Source organism: Pelodiscus sinensis, chromosome 5 (genome assembly GCF_049634645.1).
Source record: "Pelodiscus sinensis isolate JC-2024 chromosome 5, ASM4963464v1, whole genome shotgun sequence".
Classification (NCBI taxonomy): domain Eukaryota; kingdom Metazoa; phylum Chordata; order Testudines; family Trionychidae; genus Pelodiscus; species Pelodiscus sinensis.
This window is the reverse complement of record NC_134715.1, coordinates 28,953,385-28,966,851: the sequence shown is the minus strand read 5'-3', so window position 1 is coordinate 28,966,851 and position 13,467 is coordinate 28,953,385. Positions and strand designations below refer to the sequence as shown.

Below are 13,467 nucleotides of genomic sequence, written 5' to 3'. Positions count from 1 at the left end.
CTGATCAGCAGCTCATTAAACGCCGCCTCATTAAGGTAGTGCTTAATCTCACTGGACTCTGGTTCTTCTTTGCATTTGATTATTACTCTATACTATACTTTTTTTGTCAAATGGCCTATTTTAGTGGGTAATTAATTTGAAAAATATCATGGAAATAAACCATTTTTTATTAAATGTATATGTGTAGAATAGCAGTGGAAAATTACACAAAGCTTCGCTAAAAGCTTCATATTTAATGTTCAGCCAATGAGGCTTCTTACAGGAGCTGGCAGCTGTGTTCTGGAAAATGAATAAAAATACTGTTTTTAATAGGAAAGAAATGTGTTTTGGCAATCGGTAAATTCAGCTATTACAAAATAAATCTATCCAAATCATAAAAGTAGACACTTGCTTATCACTATCAAACAGCTACTGAAAACAGATAAAATATTATACCCAGCTTTTCAGCAAAGCAATTATATTTCACCATCCTTTTAGAACTCCATCAGTACTCAATCGTTGAGCTTTGCAAAATTACTTTGAAAACGGAACAACTCTCAGACAAACCTACTCACTCAGTCTTTGCTGTGAATCTGTGATCATGATGATGATCCCAAAGTGAAAATCATTCCTGCTCTTCCAAATCAATTACTTGCTTTGGAAAACGGGGTGAAGAGAGTTTTGCCAGGCTATGCTAAACATATGCTATAAATCCTGCTATTGTTTGGAAGCTGAGCCTCACACTTGTGACTATATTGGCTGGTTGCACCATACAGGTGCAGCACAGTAGTCTTCTGAGGCTAAGTGCAGTCTCTGCCATAAGAAATGAAGATGCTGCTTAAAGACTGTCTCCTTCCAGGATCAAAGTAAGCATCCTGCTCATAGCAGCTATTTCAGCCCATTAGGAACTTGTTGCAGGTCAGTTGGTGTCTTTTTGTGAGGCTTTATACATCTGAAGATAAACTTCTGATGATGATTTTGTTGACTCCTGTTCAGGGTGACCAAGGACAAGCTGGACCCCCTGGTCCTCCAGGACCACCAGGACCCAGAGGTCCTCCAGGAGACACTGGCAAGGATGGCCCCCGAGGGATGCCTGGAGTACCGGTGAGTTAGCCTAGAGGATATAGTGTCATCACTAGGGTGTATGAGTTCTTTACAAGCATGAATACATTTAGCCTCACAAACACGCTTGTGAGGTGGGAAATATTATTATTCACATTTTATCAATGGGGAAACTGAGCCATAGGAAGGCTATATAATATGCTTAATGCAACACACAGTGAGTAAATAACCAGGCTAGGAAAAAGCACCCAGATCTCATGATTCTCATGGGAAATTATTTCCCCCTGGTCCCTGACCTTTCTGAATTGTTTCCTGATATTTTAATTATTACAATGCTAGGTAGCCTCCTGGAAACAAGAAGAGGATGTTTCAACACAACCACTCACTTAAAACTCTTAAAGCTAAATTTGGATCTAGGTTATTATATGTTTGATTTCTAGTTCCCTAATGATGATGGTGATTTTTTTAACAAATGAAGTTTGAGGAAATAGATTAATAAATTCTATGCACTATTCTCAGAGCCTGATTCTGCCATCCAGACTCCAGAGATGAGCAGCCTACCGCTCCTCAGAAAGTTCCATATATTTCAGTGGTGTTATTCTCAGTCAGTCATCATTTGTTTGGGAGGAAGAGTCTTCGTTTTTTTGGCATTTTGTTGCTGGAGATCTGACAACATTTTTTAAATTAAATCATAAATACAAAAGTCACTTGGCCCTATTTTTAACGAGTCTTGGAAATGCTCATGGTTTTATATTTGGGTGACCTACTAAAGTCCTTAGGTTTTTTTAAGGAGCCTGCCCCCCTTTTTCATATTCATAGTTCAAAGGGACATAAAATCAACATTGTGAAGGAAAATTCATGGTTCCATATGTGAGGCCAGGGCAGGAAGACATAAACCTTTCCTACAGAGTCCTTTTTAAGTAAAAACCAAAAGGAAAATACATCCAATCTCATGCTCTGATCTCATTCTGAATGCCTCATCCTACGTTATATTAACTATATAAAATTATAGAACATAACATAACAATAATAGCTCAGTTCTGTTAAAACTTCTTGGGAAAACCCAACAAGACATGGAATTTAGATATCTGAGTCCAAAAAGCCTTTCAAGAATTGCCTTGAAAAATCTTTGGTTAAAAGAACACTGAAAGGTCATATACATCTGCTATTTTCCATTCTTGAAGGTTCATCTCAGCCACCCACTCACTTCTGCAGAGATGCACCATCTCTGCATTGTCAAAAAAAACTTTGGACTTCTTTCTGATATCCCTTGCAGCAGTAAAACTCCACTCACATAGTGGAGATACTCCTGAATTACAGTTGTGTAAGTGAAATCTGAATCAGCTGTCTGACCCCAACAGTGTAATTTTCTCTGGATCACGCACAAGAGGCTGAGGTTGGCACTGATGAAAAGAAAGCAAGACTGATGATAATGTGGCTTGATTTTTGCTTCTCAAGCAAGGGGAGCAGTAGTGTTTAACATAGCAGGGAAAAATGCATCTTCTTTATACAGTAGGGGTCATCAAGAATCATAATGGTCCTGCAATAAGTTTGACTTCAGACCACAAAGGACAGATTATAATGTTTATTTGTTTATTTACATAGCTTTAAAGGATGTGCATATCTAAAGGCTTTTAAGTGCATGCATATGCAGATCACAACATTTGGGAACAAATAGCACCAATGACCATATCAAAATTCTCTAAAAACACTAATTACTATTATTTCCCTCCCCTCTCTTCCCACTACTTTGCTGCAGGAAATATGCAACTGGATGTAGTTTACTTGTTGCATATAATGTGTATTATGATTTAGTTCTTTTTGTGTGTGTGAAGCATTTGCAAACTGACTGTGGTCACTGCAAATGTGTTATTTGTGGCCATTTGCCAGACATTTCAAACAAACAAGATTCAGTCTTTGTGTTTTTTCACTGCTGTTCAGTCTGGCTATATACAACTTGATTTACTATAAATGAATAATTGGTCACTTAAGGGACATCATATTATTTTCTGCTCTGTGATTGGACTGAAACTTTTTAAATAAAGAGAAGAATGAACACAAGTATTCCTTTTCTTCTATGAATACTTTTGTTTTCATGACAATAACTAGCCATTCCCCAATCAGTCGTATGAATAAAAGTGCGTTCACATGATTTCCAAAGTGAACAGAGTAGTACAAACATGGTTGAACTGAACAGTTGTTTGGAATTAGAATGAATATTTGGAAACACTGTTTTTCAGTATTCAGACATGTAGCATGTCATGAAGGTGAACAAATTCACTTTCTTTTGGACTAGTGCAGCAAAATGAGCACCACAGTCAGACACTGGGCCAAATCTCTTATCCAGTTTTTACTCAGTCAAGATCCTATTAACTTCAGTTACACTAGTTGGCAAACTTTGTTTGTAGTTTCAGCAGAGAGGCCAAAGAATGAGTAGGCATGGGGATTGATTGATTTTCTTATCTTTAAGGTCCTTTCAAGCCATAGTGGGACAGCCTACCTTACACTTAAATTCCTCTATACCTTCTCTGTGGAAAAATGCCTTCATTTTCAAGGGCAGTCAATGCATCACTTTTAACAAACACTGAAGCATTTAGGTATAATTCAGGTGTATGTAACATGACAGTCTTTTCTTATAGTTTATTTCGGGTCCAGAGATATTAGATATTCTTGCAGCTGTCATGTGTTACAGTAGGTATTTCAGTGTACAGTACTTAATAGACATTTTAATGCTACTAAGTAGGGAATGGATATAAATAACATTATTGATATAAGTCCAATTTATTTTTAAAGGGAGAGCCAGGAAAACCAGGTGAACAAGGGTTGACGGTAAGTACCTTTCTTCTGTTTCTAGTTTACTAAACAGTTGTAAGGAGTACATTTATGTTCTCATCAATGGTGGTAACTCCAAAAAGTCCTATGAATTTGTTTAACCCTTTTTAGTGAGAAAGGTGTATGGATTCTCCTTTATGATGAGACATAGAAGGACAGATCTCTCCTATGCACAACAGGCTGACTCTTCTTTCCTCTGAGAGAAACCAAGGCAGTTGATTGCACAACAGGAGGAAAAGAGCCAGCTGAGCTATACCCTGCTCCCAAGGAGTCCCATGTCTGCCCTCTGTACAGAGCTTAATTGTTGTATCTTGCCCACTTCTTTAACAACCCCAACTCTGTCTTGGCTCTGTGGTAAGAGTTCTGGCATCTTTTCAAGAACAATAAAAGAGGAAATGTTGCATACCGAAACTCACAAGATGTTCTTCTTGTGCGCTTCTTCTCCAATATATGGAAGAATCTGGCCCTTAATTCAATAGTCAAGGAGAGGCATTTTTATGAATATAGTGATCTGGAAATAGGTTTGTTCTGCTGCATCAAGAAAATAAAACCTATTAAATCTGAAATAAAATAAACACCATCACTTCTAACCCCCACTTAAACCAGTGAGCAGGTGAAAGAGTGTTTGCTGGCCAGCATGCACAAAATATGTGATCCATTCACTCTTTTCTGTCCTTTGAGGTCTCCTCTCACAGTGCTAGTCAGATCCAACCTATTTCCTTATAAGAGCTGATAAAATCACAGCCCATGGGCCTTTTGGATTTGTGAATATCTAGAAGCCCTTGGTAGCAGGATCCAGAATTGGACACAAATCTGATCGCTTATAGTCTGAATTTATGAAGTTTTCAGCAGAAATTGTGTTATTATACCTTGAAAAAGTTCCAGTTATTTTGAATGGCAATAGTCATATATGCATAGAAGCCGATAACCTAAGAAATGTCTAGGCTGTGAAATGCCCTGCTGGGAGCAGGCAGGCAAAGAAAAGCCTGTAGCTTGTTTATTTTAAGATAATGATTAAAGAAAAAAGAGTACCACTGAATATTCTAATCAGTTTCTTTCTTGCTCCTTCCCTCTTCTGTTTTCTTGATTGCCCATTGATTATAATGTGCATAATAGCTGTGGGTTTCGTTTACATTTGTATTAATACCATTTTATAGGCTCTCATTAATGCACTGTGGACCAGATTCATTCAAGCTCTGTAAATGTCTTCTAGTACAGACCTTGGCACAGGATCACCAGAGGTAAAGTCTACCTGGGTGAGATTTGCATCAGTGCAAGGTGCCTGCACCATCTTTGCCACTGGTAGTGCCCAGAGATTGGAATGTTAATAGTTAATTGGTTAACTGTTGGGAACTGGAGAAGCTCCCTACTAGCGGCTCATCCCCGTTTAATCGATTAACCGGTAAAATTAACAATTAGCAGGTTAATTAATGAAACGGGATTTTACATCCCTACCCAGAGATGAAGCCAACTATTCCAAATGTTAGGTTCAGTGGGATTACTCATGTGAATAAATGCTACAGGATCAGACTCTGCACTTTTGTAGTGGGAATAGGGACACCTACCTCATAAGCCCTAATGTTGGCAAAGTGCTTTGATATCTTCCCACAGAGGTGAGAAGCATTATTAGAATGGGGAAACTAAGATTCCAACCTTTGCAATTCTGGACCAACAAGTGCCATGCACAGCATGAAACTATTCAGCTTTGCTAACTCTTTCCTCTCACAAACAGTCCGTCTTGCGGGCATCCAAGTGGAATATCACTGTTTGGAGATAATGAGATGACAGCAGGTCCTGGCAGACTGTGTGCCTGTGCTCACCCACAGCATGGTTTCTCACAACAGTCACACACTGTATTGTGTTACTTCTTACATAGTTATTAAGGCAGAGGTTTCATCACAATGGTTCTCAAAATAAAATCTTCACCCACATTTTCCTTCAGTTTTCTTGCATAACTTCTCTTACCATTAATGAGCGTTATTCAGGCCTATTCAAGTAAGGACAGTTTGGAACTAAAATGTGACCGCAGAATATAGACACAATTTGTGTGTGTGTGTATATATATATATATATATATATATATATATATATATATATATATATATATATATATATGTAGGGCCTACAGTGAGCACAGTGACTTTTTAAACATTATTTATGTGACCTGTGACAGGGCTGGTTATAGGGCTTGAGAGAAGGGGAGACAGGCAGCTCTGGGGGAAAAAAAAAACCCAGAGCTGCTGAGGCAGGGCAGCTATAAATCAATTAAAGGCCAGGTGAGCTGGTGTCAGGCTGCCTCTGGACCTCTTTAAAAACCTTCCCTGTGTGGGAAGGTAGAGGAAAAGGAGTTTGGAGAGTGGATGTTTACTGGAACTAACAATTAGGAGAATGGAAGGAGCTGAGCAGAACATCAGCACCGCCAAAGCGGTAAGGGGCTCTGACAGGGTGTGTTTGGAGGTTTCCTTCCTCCTAGGTGTCCAGAAACATCAGCCAGTGGCTGAGGAGGACCGTTTACTCAGCCCCTACTAGCCAGGAGCATCGGCCCCAACACCCTTTGTTTTGCCAAGGGACAGAAGGCCAAACACTGAGAAGAGTCAAGTGGAACTTGAAGTGTGGGATAGTGGGTAGAACAGGGGCCTGGGACCCAGGAGTGGGACTGACCCTGCCACAGTGCATACAACTCAATGGATATATTAAATTCTTATATGTAAATTTCAAATGATTCGTGTTTCCACACACAATAAGTTTGAATCATTTTTAATGTGGCTTGATTCCTGGGAATAATTTTCTTCAGTTAAATGAGGGGCCCACTGACTTGAATGGTGTTATGACAGTGAAATGAGGAGTAATGGTAGTTCGGACTAGGAAGCCTAGTCCAAACTACATAGTCCGTGCCGCGTGTAGCAGCGCAGCACGGAGTCCGCACTAGCGGATATTTAAAAATGGCGGCGCCCGGCTTTATGCAAATGAAGCCCAGGAAATTCAAATCCCGGGCTTCATTTGCAACTCCGGTTGCCTACATTACCACCCTAGTTCGAACTAGGGTGGTAGTGTAGACATACCCCTAGATACTGTGGCCCTGACTGATTGTATCATTTGAACTGGGAAGGTATTTTTTCCATTTGGGCCAAAATGGTAGGATATCAAAAGTGGGAGGGTCACTTTCCTGGCAGCATCTTAAAAGACCTGTTTTTAAGAGAAAAGGAACAAGGATACAAATTTTTAAGGTTAGGAAGTGATAAAGGAATATTTAAGTCTCAGATGGAGTTTGTAACTTTAAAAACAATGTGTAGTCCTGTGGCACCTTGGGTCTAACACAAATAAAGGTTAAATGGCAGTACCAGAAGGCACAAAAGAACATTATAGTAACATAAGAATGGCTATACTGGGTCAGACCAAAGGTCCATCTATCCCAGAAACCTGTCTTCAGACAGTGGCCAATGCCAAATGCCTCAGAGGGAATGAATAAAACAGATAAACATCAAATGGTCCCTCCTCTGTTACCCATTTCCAAATTCTGACAGAAGCTAGGGACATCATTCCTACCCATCCTGGCCAACATAAAGCAAATACGAGTAAAAGGTCCAGGATATAACTAGTTATCTTTTTTGTATATATGGAGAAAGTAATACTACATTTTCGGAGACTGAAGTAACTCTAATTCCCCTTTGAATATGTGTAGGGTGGGAGAAAATTCAGAGGTGGGCTGAGTTGTGGAGTTAGGCTAAAGCAAATCACCTCTGAATTTTAGATTAGCTGGGGTGAGGCTATTTTGCACCATGATGAGCAAAGTTAAATGCTTGGTATGGATATTTCCCCTTACAGCCCCAATACTTAAGGCCTGCCACTTACTAGCCATCTCTCTACCTATTTTTTATTCACCCAGGTGTCCTGATCAGTAAGCAATCTTTAATACCCAAGGAGTTGTCCCCAATTATTTCATTCTCTTGTTCAGAACTGAGCACAAGGAATGGAATTGCTGATCATTTTGTACCAGGAGTTAGAATTTCTGGTTGCAAACTAATGAGTTCTCATTTGCGGTTAGCGACAGGAAACCTCAACTCCTGGGACTGAAATATTAATATTCGTATACTGTTTTATATGAATACTTTACAGTCTGTATTTGGGGTGTTTAAACCCTTCTTAAAGTATTTTGTGTTAAGTTCAGTGGTTTGTGCCAACTCCTTTGTGCCACTTCGGTGACACAGAGCAGCTGGATGCCAGACTTAACAGTCAAGTAAGCTAAGTTTACAGCTGTTTTGCATCCCTAAAGCAATGCAAAGCAGCCAGAGGGTACTGTTGGTAAATACAGACCTTTGCTTTTAGGATGCAAAATGTTGCATACTACAGTACAATAATCACCATAAGAACAGCCATAATGGGTCAGACCAAAAGTCCATCTCGCCCAGTGTCCTGACTTCCAACAGTGGCCAATGTCAGGTGGCCCAAAGGGAGTGAAGAGAACAGATAATCATCATGTGATTCCTCTCCTGTCATCCATTTCCAGCCTCTGACAAACAGAGGCTAGGGACACCATTCCTACTCATCCTGGCTAATAGCCATTGATGCACCTAACCTCCATGGGTTTATCTAGTTCTTTTTTGAATCCTGTTGAAATCCTGGTCTTCACAAATCCTTTGGCAAGGAGTTCACGGCACAGGTTGACTGTGCGCTGCATGATGAAAAACTTCCTTTTGTTTGTTTTAAACCTGCAACCTATTAATTTCATTTGGCGACCCCTCGTTCTTAGGTTATAGGAACAAATAAATAACTTTTCCTTATTCACTTTTTCCAAACTAGTCATGATTTTATAGACCTCTATCGTATCCTCTCTTAGTTTCCTCTTTTCTAAACTGAAAAGTCCAAGTCTTTTTAATCTCTCTCCATATGGGACCTGTTCCAAACTGCTAATCATTTTTGTTTCCCTTTTTTAAATCTTTTCCAATGCCAATATATCTTTTTTTAGATGAGGCTACCACATCTGTAAACAGTATTCAAGATGTGGGTGTACTATGGATTTATACAGAGGCAATACGTTATTCTCTGCCTTATTCTCCTTTTAAACAATTCCTAACATTGTTTTCTTTTTTAACTGCATATAGAATGGATGTTTTCAGAGATCCATCCACAATGACTCCAAGATCTCTCTCTTGAGTAGTTATAGCTAAATTAGTTTCCATCATTTTGTAAGTCTAGGTGTGCAAACCCACCCCAGTTAAGTCTTAGGAGCAACAACTTTGTGTTTATCCATTTTTGCTGGACACCTCTTCCAGAAGACATGACCTACATGTTGTTTTTTTCAGAAATGCAGGTTTTGATCCCGGAGTCCTCTCTCATAAGAAACCATCACCAAATCTTGAAAAACAAAACCTATTAATTTTTATATGGAGAAAAAGATCAAACTATATGAAACTCACAAAGTGATATCAAAGCTGACATTGTAAAACGCTAGTATTTTAAATTTTGGTGGAATCCTGAGGAGTGAATCCATGGGTGTCGGGTCAAAGGCCAGCTGGGGAAGGCAAGCCCTAGCCCCGCCCCCTTCTGCCCCAGGCCCCACCTCTTCCCACCCCAATCCTTCCGGGCCATGTGGAGAGCTGCAGCCGCTTTGTTGCTGCCCACAGCTTTGTCTATATACTACTGAATAAAAGTAAACATATTCTAATCAGTTTCTTTCTTTCTCCTTCCCTCTTCTGTTTTCTTGATTGCCCATATGTGTGTCATCCTAACAGTGTAGTCAATATAAATGTTGGATGAGGTTATTTTAGAATTAAGTTGGCTGAAATTTGCAACTTTTAGAGCTAAAAGTTGGCCGTAACATGTTAGCATATAAATTCTAAGACAATTATTCCTTCCTCTAATGCATATCCACGTGGCTGTTTGAGTTTCTAATGTTACTGCTAGTAAGATTGCCAGTCATAGGTTTTTCATTCTTTTCAATTTTCCTATACCTCAGATATCTGCATGTTTAAATTTGGCATCTTATATGAAAATATAATATACTTTAGTATGCCTTTGTATGGTTTAAATATATCTCAAGGATCTGTAAATATATCTCAAGGATCTCTAGTAACTGTGGGTATGTCTATACTACATGGCTCCGTCGATGGAGCCATGTAGATGAATTTACTAGACATAGGAAAATGAAGTGGCAATTTAAATAATCGCCGCTTCATTTACATAAAAATGGCCGCCGCGCTGTGCCAATCAGCTGTTTGCGGGCACAGCGCGGTAGTCTGGATGCTCCGCAGTTGACAACAGAAGCCTTTGTTGACCACTCCGTTATGCCTCATGGACGGAGCCACGTAGTCTAGACATACCCTGTGAGTTAACAAAATGTAGTTGGTTTTCAGAATGGATAATTCTCTCTCTATTTTGGAAAGAAAAACCATATAACTATTTAAGATTCTGAGGTATTAGGCCACATTTTCAAAGATGTGACCAATAGGTGAGCTCTACAAAATGCATTTTTTACACAAAGTGTGAGTGTAAGCCAGCAAATGAGAAAACAAAATCAGTTTGCATGTATAAAAATGCAAATGAAGGTTTTTGCAGGAGCAACAGATGTACAAATATATTGCATGGCTTGTAGGTCCAATATGTTATATGCTTAACAATTACGTACTCTACAGATGCCGTACATTTCCATTACATTAATATAAAATAGTGTGTAGTCACATGGGTGTACTACAATGTCTCCAGTGGAATATTTAAGGTCCAGTGAGCAAATAATGAACATGTTGGACTCTATTCACCTGATATTTTCTACAGATTTCCAAAATGAGTAAGCTGTTGAAGATTAAAGCTACTGGCTGCACAGATGACAAACTTAAGTCAGATGATCTCTGCCTACTGCAAAAATTATTTCTATCCCACCAAAAGAAGATGATGATGAAGATGAAAAGCAAGCTCAAACCTGGATGACAGCATGTTGCAATTCTTTCAGGCAGACAAACTTCTCTTCTTGTGAAAAATGTAATAATAGTTTTTATGATCACAGATGATCAGTTCTTGGTGCTAATCGCATCCCCAAAATTGCACCTTGTATGGCATAGCACATGTAGCATCTGACTGGAGTATTTGTTCAGTATTTACTCAGTATTTACTCAGAGGGTAAAGTACCACTACTGAATTATCTAATCTGCTTTCTGCAGTACCTGGACTTTATCTTGGGGTTTTACCATCTTGAAGTGGCATTACTGAAGGCAGCCTTTTTTGTTCAAGCTTTTGCACCATTTATCACTGAGTTCTTGCAGTGCTACCAGTTGAAACATAAATCAGTGTGCACTTGCATTCTGTTTTTCTTCCTGTGTTCATTCGTTTGTTCTTTCTTTCTTAACCTATTATGGAGGAGTAAGTTCATGAAAGCAGAAAAAAGCACATCTCCTTACATCCTCCTCCTGTTGATGCACCCCCATCGTCCCCACATACACATGTGTTTGACATCCTGCCCATCCTTCTGGTGTCTCCCTTTCCTATTCTTTAATGTTCCTTACTTCCCCTTTCATCATTAGTCCACACTTACCAGTCCTCCAACCTGCTGTCCTGTGGCTTTCAGCCCCAGTTCCTCTGGTCAGTGCTGTCCCTTCTTTTGCCCTTCCTTCAGGCTGAATTCACCCTATATCCTTCCGATGTGATCTGCCAGTAATTCACTCACGCTGTTAGCCTCATGGACCAATAAACCCAGTGGGAGATCAGTTAATGATGTATGATATATATTAACATTTAACTGATTTTGAAAGCTTTTTTTAAAATGTAGTACATATTTTTACTTTTTCCACTTGGGACCCCAAGAAAGAATTAATATCTTTCTCTGCCAGACAGAAACTTCGAGCCATATATATGAAATCATGAAGGAACAGTGGAAAATTGTTGTTGGTATATTTACTATGCTCTAATACAAGTTTTAAGAGAACAGGTTTTTTTGCACATCACCCTTTATATTCGGAAACTATTGTTTTGTTCTAGAAATTTTGAGTCTTTCATTCAAAAATTGTGTGGCATAAATAGAGGCCACACAACTCTTCATTCAAGGGGAAATTTTGCAAACATCAGGGAACCTCAACTGACGCAGAAAAGGAACCAAACTTGAAATGGTGAAGTCATAATGCAAATTAAATGGTAGAATTATGTCATCACTGAGCAAGATCTTCAGCTGGTAAAAACCCACACTTCTCCATGGATTTACCTGAAGCTATATCAATTTACATAAGCTGAGGATATGACCCATAATTTAGTTTCAAGAGTATATTTTCCAATTTTTAATTAGCTCCTCTATACTTTTGTTATCAAATGGAATGACACGTACATTTCCTGGGATGCCATAGCAACCATTAATAGAGATCTGCTGAAGAAAAGCATTATATGAAAACTAATTAATTGTTATCGCTGTTGTTTTTTTATCTGTGAATACGAATAGCATTAAGGCCACTGCCTAATCAGAATATATGTGAAGTTTCCCATCTGAAAATTAGTTTGTTTCTTATGTACCTATCATTTTATACAGATGACTTCACCAGTTCTAAAGCCAAATGCAGCTGAATGTAAATACATACTATACGTCCAGGTTTAACCTAGACCCAGAAGGTCAACTTAAGGTATGCAACTCCAGCTATGTCAATAACGTAGCTGGAGTCAAGGTACCTAAAGCCTAGGTTGGTGCCATCTCTACAGTGTGAGGTCAAATGCTCCCATCGACTTCCCTTACTTCTTGTGAATCAAGGAGTAGTGGTGCCCTCAGCATTTGATTAAACAGGACATTACTAGACCCACTAAATCAAATGCTAGTAGATTGATCTTCGGCATGGGGCAAGTCTATTCTGGAACCATAATGACAAAATTTTCAAAATTTCTTCATATGCCCATTATGCATGCAAAACAGGATCAGATGCTCAATGGGTTAAGTCCTGGCTCCAGTGACGTCAATGGCAAAACCTTCATTGACTATGCAGCTTGTATTTCACCCCTTATATAAGGTTAGCATTTTATACTGTCCCCTGGTTGAGGTTTCTGTCTCAATATTTTTTTGCCCTCAGGATGGTAGAGGTTGGATATTTTGTAGGGCCAACATACAGGGAACAACAAAATGTGCACTGTCTCTTTAAAGGAGCAGAGCATTTGTTAAGTTTTGGGAGACAGTTTGGGGGAGACTCAGGTCTGGAAGGGCTGTTGGTTTCACCCTGCAAGTAACCAGGCTGTTGGAAAGGCATGGTGCTGTGAGCTAGCTACTGCTGGTATCAAGGCTCTGAGCCCAAGCTGCATAGCAGTGTCACACGTAGTAACAGGGCACATTGTGACACTTCCACTTACTGGTCTGGCTAGAACCCCCAAGCATGACACCAACATGCAAATAGATAAGAGAGTCTTTCAGACTCACGGTAGAGCACTTATTTGATTCAATGATGTATTGCCGTTCAGAGGTGTTCTATTGCATCACATTTTAAAAGGATCTAATATGAATATGCCCCAATAAGCAAAAGCGCTCACATGTCCTGTACTTTTTCATTATGTTTTCTCATTTGGCATTTGTTTGCTAGCCACGAAATCTGATATCTTGTAAAACAAATCATCTGTGCTATACCAGACATACAAATA

At 39.2% G+C, this 13,467-nt stretch overlaps 1 protein-coding gene across 1 annotated transcript in view; it reads left to right on the top strand.

Moving 5' to 3' along the window:
- The window catches only part of COL25A1 (collagen type XXV alpha 1 chain), a 195,500-nt gene that overhangs the window by 71,604 nt on the left and 110,429 nt on the right, over window positions 1-13,467 (top strand). Inside the window, exons 7-8 of the mRNA XM_075929187.1 lie at window positions 976-1,083; window positions 3,835-3,870. Of these exons, the coding sequence (XP_075785302.1) occupies window positions 976-1,083; window positions 3,835-3,870 (144 nt within the window). The remainder of the gene's footprint in view (window positions 1-975; window positions 1,084-3,834; window positions 3,871-13,467) is intronic.